The 14,029-nt window shown below is 38.5% G+C and overlaps 1 protein-coding gene across 1 annotated transcript in view; it reads left to right on the top strand.

The window, feature by feature from the left end:
* Positions 1 to 336: 336 nt before the first annotated feature.
* LOC121647217 (PDZ domain-containing RING finger protein 4-like) overlaps positions 337 to 14,029 on the top strand; it is a 131,260-nt gene continuing 117,567 nt past the window's right edge. The window contains exons 1-2 of the mRNA XM_041996435.1: positions 337 to 1,057; positions 1,155 to 1,241. Coding sequence (XP_041852369.1) covers positions 647 to 1,057; positions 1,155 to 1,241 — 498 coding nt within the window. The 5' untranslated portion in view covers positions 337 to 646. The remainder of the gene's footprint in view (positions 1,058 to 1,154; positions 1,242 to 14,029) is intronic.

The raw sequence follows: 14,029 nt of genomic DNA, 5'->3' as shown, positions 1-14,029 counted from the left end.
GAAATGTGGCTGTTTCTGAAGTATGTCAGGGTGTATCAGCCAGAGAGTCTGGCCCATACTCAGGCTTTATAATTAAAGGTTTGCAATGCAATTATTGTATTACAGCTGGGATTCAGTTATTGGAGCAGCACCCTCCCATTGAGACACGTCTCACCAGAGCAGAATCTGAACTGAAGTATTTCAGGAAATCACCATGTAAGCTGTTACTCGGCCCGAGACGTCCTAAATTATTTGGCTCATGTGAGAATGAGCGACCTCTGCTGGAAAGGATTTATAACACACATCAAGTTCACACCACCTGGGTTGTACATACTTGGACCAAACCGCACTAAATTAAATTTTACCTGATCCTAAACACAACTATCCCCTAAATGCACTGTGCTAGATAGCTACTAAGGTGGCCACTCCGACCTGAAAGATCAGAAAAGAGTAAGGGTGGTGGCATTTTCATATTCAGACAGTTTTCAGCCCTCGTGCAGCGCATCACCACAGGTCATGTGGTGCATTTCGTGGCGCTGCCCCACCGATTCGGAGCGAGCTGTGCAGTCCTCAAACTTTTCAGCGCACTCAAACTCTCATGTGTTCAGACTAGTAAAATAAGTCCGTCCTTTCTCGTTCCTGCGCAGGAAAGTTGCCTGCGCAAACTATGTGCGCTGACTGCCCAACTCCCTCAGTGAAACTGGACCCTGTCGGCCAAACTTCAAACCGCGGCGAGATGGAGTCGCAGAGAAAGCTGCGCTCGGGTCACCGTGGTCAAACTGTTTGTCAGAAGGGATGTGGTCTTCTGCTGAGCAGGCTCAACATCAACACAGAGGAGCACTGTTGTGTGGCGGCGCTCCGCGCGGTTACCGACGCGCTGGAGGAAAGAAGCGCAACTTTAGAGCATGAAGCCCGGGTGGCGAGGCTCAGGTGGAACAGGAGGGAGCAGACCCTGTTGGCTCAGGTGAGAACAGTACAGAACGAGGCTCAGCTCGCTGCTCTCAGGTACCAACAGAGACTGCATCGATACTTGCTGCACATCAACAGTATCGCAGAACAGATCGTTGGATATTGCAAGGTGAGAGGGATTTATTTCATGTCTTGATTGGAAGTGCAGTCATTTCACTTTGAGTAAAAAAAGTTGACTAGATGTTTCTGTTTGTTGCCTGAATTAGAGTGACTTCAGCACAGCCGCTGACATGGAAAGCCAGATAGCAGATAAAGCAGACAGAGAGCTGTTGGGAAATATTAAAGCCCCTCAGGTAAGAGAAGAACTCTAATTCTGATATCTAGCTTTTCTATCACTGTCCTTTCACACTTGAATCCCTGCTGCTGTTATCACTGTGCCACATTCATACAAGCTAAAGAACATAAAGTAAGTTTTAATGTGTTTATCTAGAATATCCCAAGGCAGCAATATCTCGTGTTTTCTGGCCGTTAGTGTCCCCCGAGACACCGCCGGTGTTGTTGATACAGGATTTTTAAAAGCTTTGCCGCCTGTTATGCTGTGGGATTTTCACTTCTTCCTCTGTTTCACCTGCTGGCTCTGCTCACTGTGAGCCATGCATTTCCTCTTGCCAATGTTGACTTTGGGATCACAGTCTGACTGACGAATGCTTATAGTAGGTAATCTCCTCTCACACCCTTCTGTTTATCATTTGCTGTGGTGTGGTCTTTTATCTCTTGCAGCAAGACTGTGTTTATTGAGAAGGAGATTTGTTTTATAAATACCAGGCTGTGTAGTGTAATTATACTGGCTGGTCTGCAGTATTTTTCTGTAATATATGATCTCGATAAAACTTGTTTGCCAATAATGGGAGCATGATCCCAACTTCTAACTTTTGTAGATGAGTCTGTCAGGTTATTTTCACCAGATTAATTTTCTAATCATTGTAAACTAACTTTTTCCACCAATGCATGAGAGAGAAATTTAAAACTTATTTCAGTGCCAATATTTGATGGACTGATATGTATTTAAATACAACATAGAAAACATTTATTTATAGGGACAGTATAAAAATAATGTAAGATTACAATTCTCTAAAATCCAAAGTGACACTTTGATGAATATTCTGGGGAACTATTAAAAGGTTAATAGTTGCAGCTCTGCTGAAAGGAAAAAAAAAGTCAGCTGTTGACAGCTTGGATTAAATGTTAATGACCATCTGTTTCCTTATATGATTGTACAACATGTTTTCTCAACACTGGATTGACTTTTTAAATATAATTTCTCACAGTTTGTACCAATTTTTTTTATCAATCTCACTATCAATATCAATATGTACTTGATAGGACAAACTGTACTAACTGCTCTGGGTCTTGGTTCTTGCAGGGATTTATTTAACCTCCTCATTGTGGCTGCCAAATCTAATAATAGCTCTTGTTTTAGTAAGCTCATGAGGTAGCCTAAAAGTTTGTGTTATTATCCCCCTGGCTCAGACCTTTGTTGTGTTTGGGCTGCCGTTGAAGGGTGGATGGGTTTAATGGTGGTAATGGTCACTTAAAGTATTCTGCTAATTACCTACAGCAGGCTGGGAGTGCAGCAGGCTCATTTTTGATTAATGTGGAAAACTGTTGACTCTCCTGCCAAAGCTGGGCAGCACCACACGGCATCTATTTTCAGATCACTTATTTTAGCCTTATAGCTCCTCTCTAATGCTTCTTTAATAGTTTTGTCACTGCATGCTGCTTTCCAAATGGGTTTTCCAAAACTTTAGAAAGCTGGATTTGTACTTCATCACAGAAAGTTTTAGATTTTACTGGAAAAGTTATAGTATTCTGTCTGCTAAGACAATAGAGCTTGAAGACTTTTTAACATCCCTGTTTGCAGTGTGGTTGCTAAACAAGCCTGACTGACCCATTTTTATCTCACTTAATTGTGCCTGTTAGCTTTTCTCTTCTTGTATGTGACACACGAAGTGCAAAAATGGAAATTATATTGTTAGTTTTAAAACAACTGTTTCCTGATTTCAGACAAAAGATTTATTAGAAAGTCAGGGGTGATTGTCATGCTGGCTTTACTAGACTTTCTATAAAGTGGTTGAAAACAAACATTTTTATATCACTTGTGTTGTAAATAAATAATTTGCAACAGATGTTTTAAGTTAGTTAACTTAAGTCAATTAATGAAAACTGTTTCCTGTCAATTTAGTCAATTAAAATCAGATACAAAACTCAGGGAAAAAAAAACAAAAGTGCAATCTCATTACAATACCTGCAGTATATAAACAAATACCAAGGTTACAGCTAGAAGGAGGATTTTGTTTTAAAAAAAATTTCCATCAGGACAGAATTATTTCAAGAAATGTGTGTGTCCACACAAAACCACTGAAAACCCTGTAGTATATTTGCCCGGCGCTTGAGTGGTGCAGAGAATGAGACATGGAGCATGCACATACATGTGTGAGATGTAAACAAACAAATGAAGAAGAAGTTTGCCGAGAATCAAGCTAGAAAAGGAGACATTTATGTGGGTGCTGTTAAAAATCCTATCACGCTCAGTTGGTCCAGCATCACAGACGCCACACCGTAAGCCGCCATTGTTGTGGCTCTTGGTGGGGTTTGTGCATGTGAGTTGAGGCAGAGGTGAGGGGTAAAGTGTCATTGGTTCAGGAAAGATGTTTATGGATTGTAAACATGGAAACGAAATGACATTTTCAGATTCATTCACTTTGGGACACAATTTTAAGAATGCGCATTTTGGAGCTCCCACATGGAAGAAACATTCAAAAGTAAAAAAGAAAAAAATTAAATTGAATTAAAAATTAAGCTAAATTCGTCTCTGTGTGGGCATGGCCTTAATAATATGGCAGTAACTCAGGTGTATGAACAAAGACTTCATTCCACCTCTGCACCTATGCATGCTCACCAGTTGCAGAACCTCCTCTAAATGTGATCAAGACCTCATTCATACACCTGAGCTTGCCTATTTCTTGTCTAAATTTCTTTGCTATGTGATTGTTTTATGATCTTGATATCGGGCGTGTTGTTATTGTGTTAATACATTTTTTTAATATATTGTGCTGCTGTAGTAGAGAGGCGGCATGGCTCAGTGGGTAGAGTGGTCCGATTCTAGCCTGGAGAGCTAATGTTGAGGTGTCCCTGAGCAAGACACCGAACCCTAATTGCTCCTGATGGATGCATGGCAGCTTCCGCCATCAGTGTGTGAATGGGTGATGTGACGTATATGTAAAGCGCTGTGGATAAAAGCGCTATATAAGTACAGACCATTTGCTATTTAGTTCTTAGTTAAGAATATATAAATGAATAAGAATCCAACAAGTCCCCTAAATAAAATGATCATACATTATATTTTCATACCTTAAAGTATTGCTTCCATTAATAACATGAAAAAAATAAACCTCACACAAGCATTTTAACATGCAACAGATTCTATTGTCAAGTCTGTTGGTTAATAAATCACTACATTTAAAAAAAGAGGACGGACAGATTATTGGATGGTGTAGTTTCAGTTGGATGGGTCTTTGTGTGCCAAGAGATCAAGACTAGTACATCAGTAATATGACAACATTATACTAAAAAGCTGTTCTTACTTCCTGGTTGGATTTTGACTAAAACCAGTCAAAAGTTTGGACACACTTTCCCATTAAATCTACTGGATAAGTGTATCCAAACCATTGACATTTGGGCACACATTTATGTGTAAACACAAATTAATACAATGGATCTTTTTCATTTCCTGGTTGGCTTTAGGCTGGAACAAAACAAAAACTGTATGGTCAAGATCAAAAATGATGGTTAGGGATAAAATGCTTTTTTTTTATTTTATTTTTTTTTAACAATGCACATTCCACTATTATTGATGCTTTTTTTTTTAACCCTTTGTATGTAGTTGCTTTTGAAACCACAGAGGGTCACATATGCTTTCAATGTATATAGAATTCATCAGCTGACAGGGCTGACATATAACTAAGTATGTCACGATTACTTGATTTCACATTTAATTGCAATTAATTAATTATCAGGATCCCTCAATATCATCACTTTCCATACGTCCAAACTATGTTGGCAGATAAGTGCAACTCGTGTAAAGAACAAAAACAGAGTTACACAACTTTGCATTACCACTTGTGTTGCGTTGTTTTTGTTCCATGCAGGTTGCAGAAGTGGGAAGCTGGAGGGAGGAAGAGTTATATCCTTCAGGTAAAAAGATAGATAGATAGATAGATAGATAGATAGATAGATAGATAGATAGATAGATAGATAGATAGATAGATAGATAGATAGATAGATAGGTAAAGCATGCCATGGAAAAGTTGCAGTCAATGAAGGAAATTTGTTAAGTATGTTTCACCACTTGCAGTATAACCATCACCCCTGTTTGCTAAAGTAAAGGTAAATTCTCAGTAACTAAAATTATGTTATTTTTTTTTTATCTAACAATGAAATTAGATGTTATCCTTTGCACTTTTCTGTATGACACATGTTGGACTTTCAGTGCAAAGTGATGGATAAGTGACATTCTCTTAAGAAAAGGCCTCTAACAATAATGTCCTCTTGTGTTTCTTTGATGAATTCAGTTCATGTTCGAAATGGCCAGTGTGTTGATATCCAGTTGCTGGTGTGTGTATGTGATCTTACACATTTATAATGTGAAATGAATAAATGTATCATAATCCTGATAATTATGATATTGTGAATATTTCTTTGACAATGAAATATAGAATTGCAAAATCCCTATTTAAAACCCAACAAAAGTAAGTATTAAAACAAGGCTGAACTAAAAAAAAAAATCAAATACTTATCCAACTGCAGCTCCATACTATTTGACATGTGACAACCTGACGTACCTTTTTACAGTTGCTAAGGAGTGTGTGGTGGTGGGCGAGGAGGGTTAGGGGTTAGGTTAGGCTTTCTTTAATCAAAATTCCTTCCTTTTTGGACATTTTCATAATTGTTAACACTGCTTGTTTTATAATTTTTATGCTGAAACTAAAAGAAAGAGAAGAGATTGATGTGTTGGGAGATGTCAGTGGGTTGCCGTTGAGACTGACTTTGTGTGAATCACTGTACTTTTCCATGCACCTCAGAGATGTACTGATCTAGATCCTGCTGATTGTGTATTCAGTGGCCTGACAGGGAATGTAGTCGGTGGCTGTGAGTCAGTCTATGTGTTCTGCTATGTTGAAAAGGGATAATAGAAGTAAGGCACAGCACTGTAACGGCAACAGGGTTAGTCAGCTTTGTAAAAACATGCCATCCTTCGTTGTCCGTTTAAATTTGCTCTTATGTTTGTGTAAAACCAAATGAAAACACAAATGAAACCACAGCTGAAGTAAAACAGTCAAGATCCTCCAAATCCAAACTTTTTTTTTTTTCTGCTAGAAAAATGGATGAATACTGAGGGAACATTTTAGCCTAATGCATATCAAATAGCACTTTTTATTATCCTGTAACAAAGCAGCAGAAAGTGAGTGGAAATCTATTTACTTGACCCAGTAATGTACCTATTTCCATGTAAGGTTACTGGCAGAAACACCAGGTCTTTGTCTCATGGTTGGGGTGCGCTGTGGTGCAGTAGTTCCAATACATTCAGTCAATATTATTATTTTTTACTAGATCATGAGGAGAGGGAAAGAAGCAGCAGAAAGGACAGAGTGGAGAGTACACAACTATCAGTGTCATCAAAATCCAATCTTGCATGACAGACGGAAACGAAAGCAGCCCAGTTTGTTTGCTTCCATAACAAAAGCTGACAAGAAAGGACTGAGTCAAAAGAACCGCTGCTTCGATGCCAGTTGATTTCTTTTTCTTTTTTTTTTTTAAGATAAAATACATACAAGAAACTCAATAAAACATGAGCATTAACCTCTTGGAAGAAGAAAACAACTCACTAGACGAATACAAAAAAGAAAATAATTGTATTTTGCTTCAAACAAAGACAGATGTCTACTGGTGATATCACTTGGGGCCACAGTCGTATGCATCTTTTTACTACCTGTCTAGACAGCTTTATAGGCGCTTTTTGCTCCAGTTCCCCTGAGCATGTTGTCGAAAATGGAAGAGAATGCCTGCATTCAGAAGTCAGCATAAAGACATTGGTTTACAGCTTGCTGTCTGCTTCCCTCACAGCAGGCTGAGTTAGGAAAAAAAAAACTTTGCTGAGATGGAAACTGAGTCAAACACAGTCCCAAGGTAGAAATATGAGGTTGTTATTTTCTGTGTGCTTTGGCCCCCTGGAGTTGTTTTCTGTACCTTTTCTGCACTGTTTGGGATGCCATTTACCCAGAATTTACACCATGTAAACTGTTTGTCCTGCTCCTGTTAGAGAGGGACCGCCCTGCTCACCATTTCCTATTTCCTCTCCAATTCCCAAACACACTGAGATGCTAAAACAAACATCAGCTTTCATTAAATCAGATTTATCAGTTGGAATAAATATGAAATACATGACCACTAATTATTCAGTACCCCTTTAACAACTTGTTTAATAGGTTAGTCTTATTTCCCTGCTATTTGTGGAATTTTCATTAGTCAAAGGAATTTTTAATGTTTTCACAGGTGTTGCTTTGGCAAACTAGATGTTTTACGAAAGCTGTAAGGCAGATATTAAGATTTAGACATTCCCCAGTCGGGTTGTGGATTTGCACCAAACTAAGTGGTGGGTGGGTAGTGAATATTTCTTTTTATTTTTTGTAGTTGTGAGTGTGCTTTTGCATTTATGCTTGTGTTTATTTTAGCTGTTCAGATCTGTTGTTTTAAGCAGGAGGTGTGAAGAAGAAAACTGTTCTGTTAGAGACCACCGGGCTCGTAAAAAGGAGAAATTGGCCTTGCCTTTTGAAAAGCTCCTTTTAAAATGCTGTTTAACTTCATATGTGGGATGTTGGAAGATGACTGGGATGCAGTGGATTTTGAATACACAAACACCAGGTCTCCTGGTTGGGGTAAGCTGTGGTGCAGATCTTCCAGACTAACGCTGATGAAAGTTAGAATAGAGTGTTTGCATTAGCTGCATAAATGCATTGTTATAAAAGAAATACTACAAAAGAGTATACTCAATATATGAGAATTTAATGTTTTAAATTAAACACACAAATGATCCCTAAAGCTAAGAAACTTATTTGGGAAGGGGAGACTCTTCTAGGACCTGTGCCCCATACACTCTTCAGCAAATTTGTCTGTAATAACAGATTTTTGGATTGTTAGTGTTGTGTGTAGTAAAGGACCCAAATGCAACCTCACAAAGAGTAGGCAGATAAAGAAAATTGTCCTAATGAAACTCGCATGACAAGAGTAAAATGAATCCAAAAGGCAAAAAAAACCTGAAACCAAATTGTAACACAGAACAAGGAGCTTGTAACAAAGATCCACTGGAACAGGATGGCAACATAACGACAGTCTGACGAACCTGAAATTCCAGTTGTTAATTCACCGTTTGCCTATTGGTGCTTTCACAAATTTGTCCATGTTATGCAAGCTGAACAAAAAACTGTAACTCTGGGTCCTACCTGGGGGGCCCATCCCCCCCAGTTTGGGTACCACTGACCTAACCCGACATAACCTGGAGAACTTAATATAAGCTAGCCTTAGAAACAATGTACATTAACAGTAATGTGTTATATCATTTTGATAATTTGCTACCATTAACTCAGATTTTGATTTCTTGTAGTATAATATGAAACATGATAGCTGTATCAGTAAATCATTCAATTTGTAATTTTCCCCAGAAAACAAACAAACAAACAAGAATAACAACAACAAGAATCATCTTTAGGTTTTAGCTTGTTGACCGGTCATATGGACACATCTCCAAGACTTTTTGTTCTTGTCTTTTCAAATCAACTTGAAGTGTGAGAAGGTTGACAAAATTAGTTAATTAATTGGTTATCTGAGCCAAAGATAGCAGTCGGTTTTGGTATTAACGTGCTCCCTGCAACCCTAATGTAGTGTAAATGTTACACTTTTATGAATATAATATAGCAGGTTGACTTAAATTGTGTGTGTGTGTTTTGTTTGGTTTAATATCTTTTGCTTCACCTGCACATTTGTTTGCTTGCATTAGTTTTTCTTTGAAAGAGATTTGAATCTGTTCATATTGAACATTGAATAGAATATAGTTGTACCACTATTCAGTAGCTCATTTGTCAGCTGTCTCACTGGAAACATTTGGTGACTTCATCATTTAATTGGTTCTTATGGATACTTTGATACCTAAATGACTGTAAATCGATGTCCTCTCTTTCTTCTCAGTGAGAGTCTCAAGTTTAGGATTTACCAACCAACATCTGGAAAAGGGTGTTGTGTCAAAGAGGCTATAAACTAGGAGGCTGAAAAGAAACGGATGAAATTTCCAGGTCACTTCCCACTGTGATGTTTTAAGGTTCTTTGCACTGACACTTACTTGTGGTCAGGCACATACACAGATAGGTCTGCGGTGCACACTGTATACACATCCATGTTCTCACACACTTGTGTATAGCCAGCAGAGATGAAAACCTATACCTCCTACTCAACATTTAACGGATCTCATGCAAAGTTCTCCTGTAGCAAAAATGTCTCGTGCAACCAAGCACTTCAGAAAATGGCTTGTTGTTTGTGGTCAAATACAAATTCAGTCACCCCCTCTGTTCCCATCTTTACCACCAGCGGGGGTTTGGTTAGTCACTGACCTGATGCCATTTTGAACTCACAAAGACCCACTGATCTCTCTAGACTTGATAAACATGTGGCTTAACTTTGCAGCTGTTACAGAGAAAGGCTTGAGTCAGCATTTTTGCAGGAGCACACAGCCAGCTGCATGTGTGTACATAGGTGCACACAAACACAGCGGTGGCCACTTTGTCATCGTAGCTCTTGTCAGCTTGTAGGAGTGTGTAATGAAGTAAAGTTGTGGTTACTTCTTCCATGGTGAGAACCAAGAACGAAATGTTGGTGTTTAATTCAGTAAAATTAGATAGTTTTTAAGATTTTGTTGGGCATGCATTGAAATACAAATTTCAGCCATAGAGAAGAGTGTTATTGTAATATTGGAGGATATTGTACAAAGTTAAAACTTGGTTACTGTTTTTTTTTTAAATAAACGTTTTTAAGTGGTAAGTGGTCAATACTAACAGTTTCCTCTCATTATTTTATTGAAAGTGAATCTGAGTTCTGGGACGTAGCCTGATCGTTTTATGATTGATGGAGATAATTACATATGTGGGTCTATGATTTTGTAGAGTAGCTTGCGGAAGCATTTTCTATGTCCAATGAAGTGACCAACTATGGTTCTTTGCCAAGTAAAGGGTTAAAGAACCAGAGTAAATGACTGATCACTAGCTACTGTTTTTTTCATACAAAACCACCATCTTTTTATTACACAGAGCATGTAAAACAATCCACTGTTAAGGCAAACTTTTGCTTAAATGATAGATTTATACATGTGAAATAATGTCATTTGTCAAACTGTTATGCTAACCTCTGGACACAAAACTGTGGACTTGACCAGCACAAAGGATTTTAGAATGCCTTTGGGGATTGTGCTGGACTTTACAGTTGCATTACTTTTTAATTTTTTTTTGTCTACAAGAGCACAGTGTTATTGCTGACCTTTCAGTGGCAGCATATCATCATCTACAAGTTCATCTGCAGAGTAAATTAAGGCTTCGTCCACTTTTGTCAACAGGAGGATTACAGCTTAATTACATCTGAGCTGAGGCTGCCATACATTCAGAGAAACAACTGAAGCAGCACATTAGGGAGGCGTTGAGGAGCAGGGTATAAGCCTGTGTAATATGCCAGGTGCGTCCAGGGTATTAGCAAACACTGGTACAGCCTGTGTGTGTTTGCCAAGACATGGGATCAAAACTACCGTACCCTTTGTGTCTCATTTCACCTTGAAGGCCAGCACTAATCTATGCCAGACATTGTTCAAAGAAAGAAAGAAAAAAAGAAAAGGGAAGAATAATTTTACTTAAATCTGCACACACCTCAACAAATGAAATATTTTTGTTTGGGAGGGGGGGTGTTGGTGTTGCTAACTTAAACAAGCATTGGGGCAGCTGTGGCCCAGGTAGTAGAGCAGGTCGTCCAATGGCTGAAGGTTGATGGTTCAAATCCCACTCCCCGAGTCATCTGTTGTTGTGTCCTTGCCTGCATTATCAGCAGTGTACAAATGTTGTGGTGGTGGTCACAGAGTGATTATTATTATTATTATTATCTCCCCTTCCTTCCATAGCTGTAGGTATAATTATTCACCTCAATCCTTGCATCGCTTTTGGTTGATCCCAAAGCAACCAAAATTACAAACACAAGTCCTTAGCCAAAGCTTCCAGAAATACTTCTCAAGTCTTTGTCATCACTTTGAATGAATAGCTTCCTTCCTAATAATTGACAAAGTGATGTTTGCCTGCTGTGGCGTGACCTCTTAAGGCCTACAGTAGTTAGTGACAGGCTTAATATATTGCTTTGGCAGTCAGACAGAACACTAATTCTATTCCAATCATAGCCTTCTTGATGTTGCTTGAACTGAGAAAGGTTTTTAATTAGCTAAATGGCCTTGGAAAAGAAATTGAGTATAAATATTCATTATGATTCCTGCAGTTCTACAGACTGAACTGTTTTAAGCCTTGAAAGGAGAATAATCTTTTGGTAACATATAATTGAAATTATATAGTCATTATGCTGTTGTGTCATAAACCTATTTTATACATGGGATATGTAATATTAATGGCCTCATTAATCTATTAAAGTAACATAATTTTGTCATTGACAATAGTGATATTTTACACTAAAATGTGCAATATTTGCTGTTAATTCAAGATTGAACATTACATGAAAGTTGAAGTTTTTGTGTTTTATTGCAAAGACAAAACAGCAGTGGGTGGGAACAGGGGACAAATAACTATTTTCTACACTGTTAAGCTTGTTTAATGGGAAGCTCAAGAAATTTGTATTCATTCATGTTGTACATCAGGGATCTTAAACTCTGTCCCGGCCAATGTCCTGCAGGTTTTAGATGCTTCCCTGCTTCCTTAAACCTGACTCAAATGAATGGAAATTAGTAGAACCGATAGCAATGTGTCATAGAAGGGAATCTGCAGCTAAGTGGCTCTCAGGGACTGGAGTTTTAGACCCCTGCTGCACATGCTAGATGAACTTTGTTTCTTCTTTTGTTTGTATCCTGATCAGAAGCTGTCTTGTTATCTTGCCTCATGCCTTCCAATGGATGAAGTAAAGTAATACAAAATAGAAAAAATCAACTAACATATTTGTATTATTCTACAAATTAAAAGCTTATGTTGATTAAGATACATCTGTGTCAGTGTTTGTCCTCAGAAGCCGATTTCACCCACTTGTTCATAAGCAAAGGAGCATATGAGAGTGTAGCAGGTTGAAATTTGTACGTGTGTACGTGTGTGTGTGTTTTCTCTCTGCACATACGTCAGTGTTTCTCTGCCTCATTTCCTGCTAATTGATATCAACCATGTAGAGCAGGAGGCCGATTGCAATCTCCATGTGGTTATGTGTAACTACCACCAGAAGTGAGCGAGATATTTTGGACCACAGAACAAGTGGTGGTGTTGAGTCAGCATGCTGAGGTCACAGCACCGCTGTTGGTACCAGACCTCCATCTGGCTATGCTATCACAAAACCAAGCCAATCTCTCACTATATCTGATTCCACCTCAGTTCAGCAGATTTGATTTGGCTCCACTGCAGCCTCTCCACATTGAGAACACATTGTTTTTGCACGTCGTACGCTTCTCATTAAGTAGCACTATTTTGGCAGATTAAGTAAAAACCAAAAAAAAGAGTATTGTGGTGAACATTTCCTCCTGCGCTCTACTAATCAAATCTTAACTTTTGTGGCTCTGCTGCTGAATGCATGTGATAGATGTAATAGTGGAATCTCACCAGCAGAGGGCAGAAAGGACACATGTATGCCTTGTGTCTGTTACTTGCAGCTTTGTACAGATGTCATTAATTTGTAGTTATCCATGTTTGGCTGCACATGTAATAGCTGCATGCGTCGATGTGTTGTTTTTAATTTCTTTAACTGTGGTCCTCAGGTTATAATAAACCATGTCTTTGGGGTTTTAACTGGAGAAGACAATTATGGAAAATCAGTCAAATCCTGAAAAAGACATATAATTGATTTTAGATTATTCATGTACGAGTTAGATGTTTGATACTTTGTGTTTGCATATTTATGAAATATAATCTTTTAAATGTTGAAATAACTGTCTCCATTGTGTGGAAAAAGATCAAGAAACTAGTGTAGAGAAGCTCAAACCCTCAAATGAGTTGGTTGCTCCCCTAGTATGACTCATTAGCTGTCCACTGTCTCCATTCTGCATATTTGTGCCAGCCATGATCTTATGGTGCTTAATTGCCTTTTGTATACCATCGATATGCTTCTTATCAACATAAATGAATGTTGTGAGATACTCTGCTTAAAAGCATTGATATAAGGTAGATGTGGTTTGGAAGTCGTGATATTTAATTGATTAACAACTTCCACTGGCCACCGACTCACTGGGGAAGCCAAGACACAGTTGCCTGTGGTTCTTCCCATTAGCTTGCACCAGTTGTTGATTAAGTTTCAATAGACTGTAGTTGGTTTCCTCCGGTTTGCCTCCTAATGAATGCCAGGGATGATTTGGCTGCAATTGTCTTCCCTCATCATTGCAAATGTTCGCTGAATGCTGCTGCATTGTAAAATCAATAGTCTTAGACTATCAGAGCCTCAAACACTCACAGATTACTGATGAGACTGATTTGAAGTGTTTAGCTGCGAGTTTGTTTTGGCTGTGTTGGTGAAAGAGGGAAATGAAGACAGACGGAGGGTGTGCCTGCGTGTAAGAAGAGCAAGACAAAACAGCATCAAGAAGATTAATAGTTGTGGGATTTTCATAACATATGGTTATTAACTCCAAGGTAACCTTTTGATTCCTTTTAAAAATCTTGGTCTCAAAAAAGTCCAAAGTTTTCTGAACAGCGCAGCTTCTAATATCTATGTCAGCTATCAGTCTGTGGATATCAAAGTCGTCTTCTTGCTCTCGACAGCAGATTCACTCCTTTTTGATTTATGTTTGTTTAATTGGGTTAAG

This window comes from Melanotaenia boesemani, chromosome 10, assembly GCF_017639745.1.
Source record: "Melanotaenia boesemani isolate fMelBoe1 chromosome 10, fMelBoe1.pri, whole genome shotgun sequence".
NCBI classification, from domain to species: Eukaryota; Metazoa; Chordata; class Actinopteri; order Atheriniformes; family Melanotaeniidae; genus Melanotaenia; species Melanotaenia boesemani.
The sequence above is the reverse complement of the archived record's forward strand: the minus strand, read 5'-3'. Positions and strand labels throughout refer to the sequence as shown.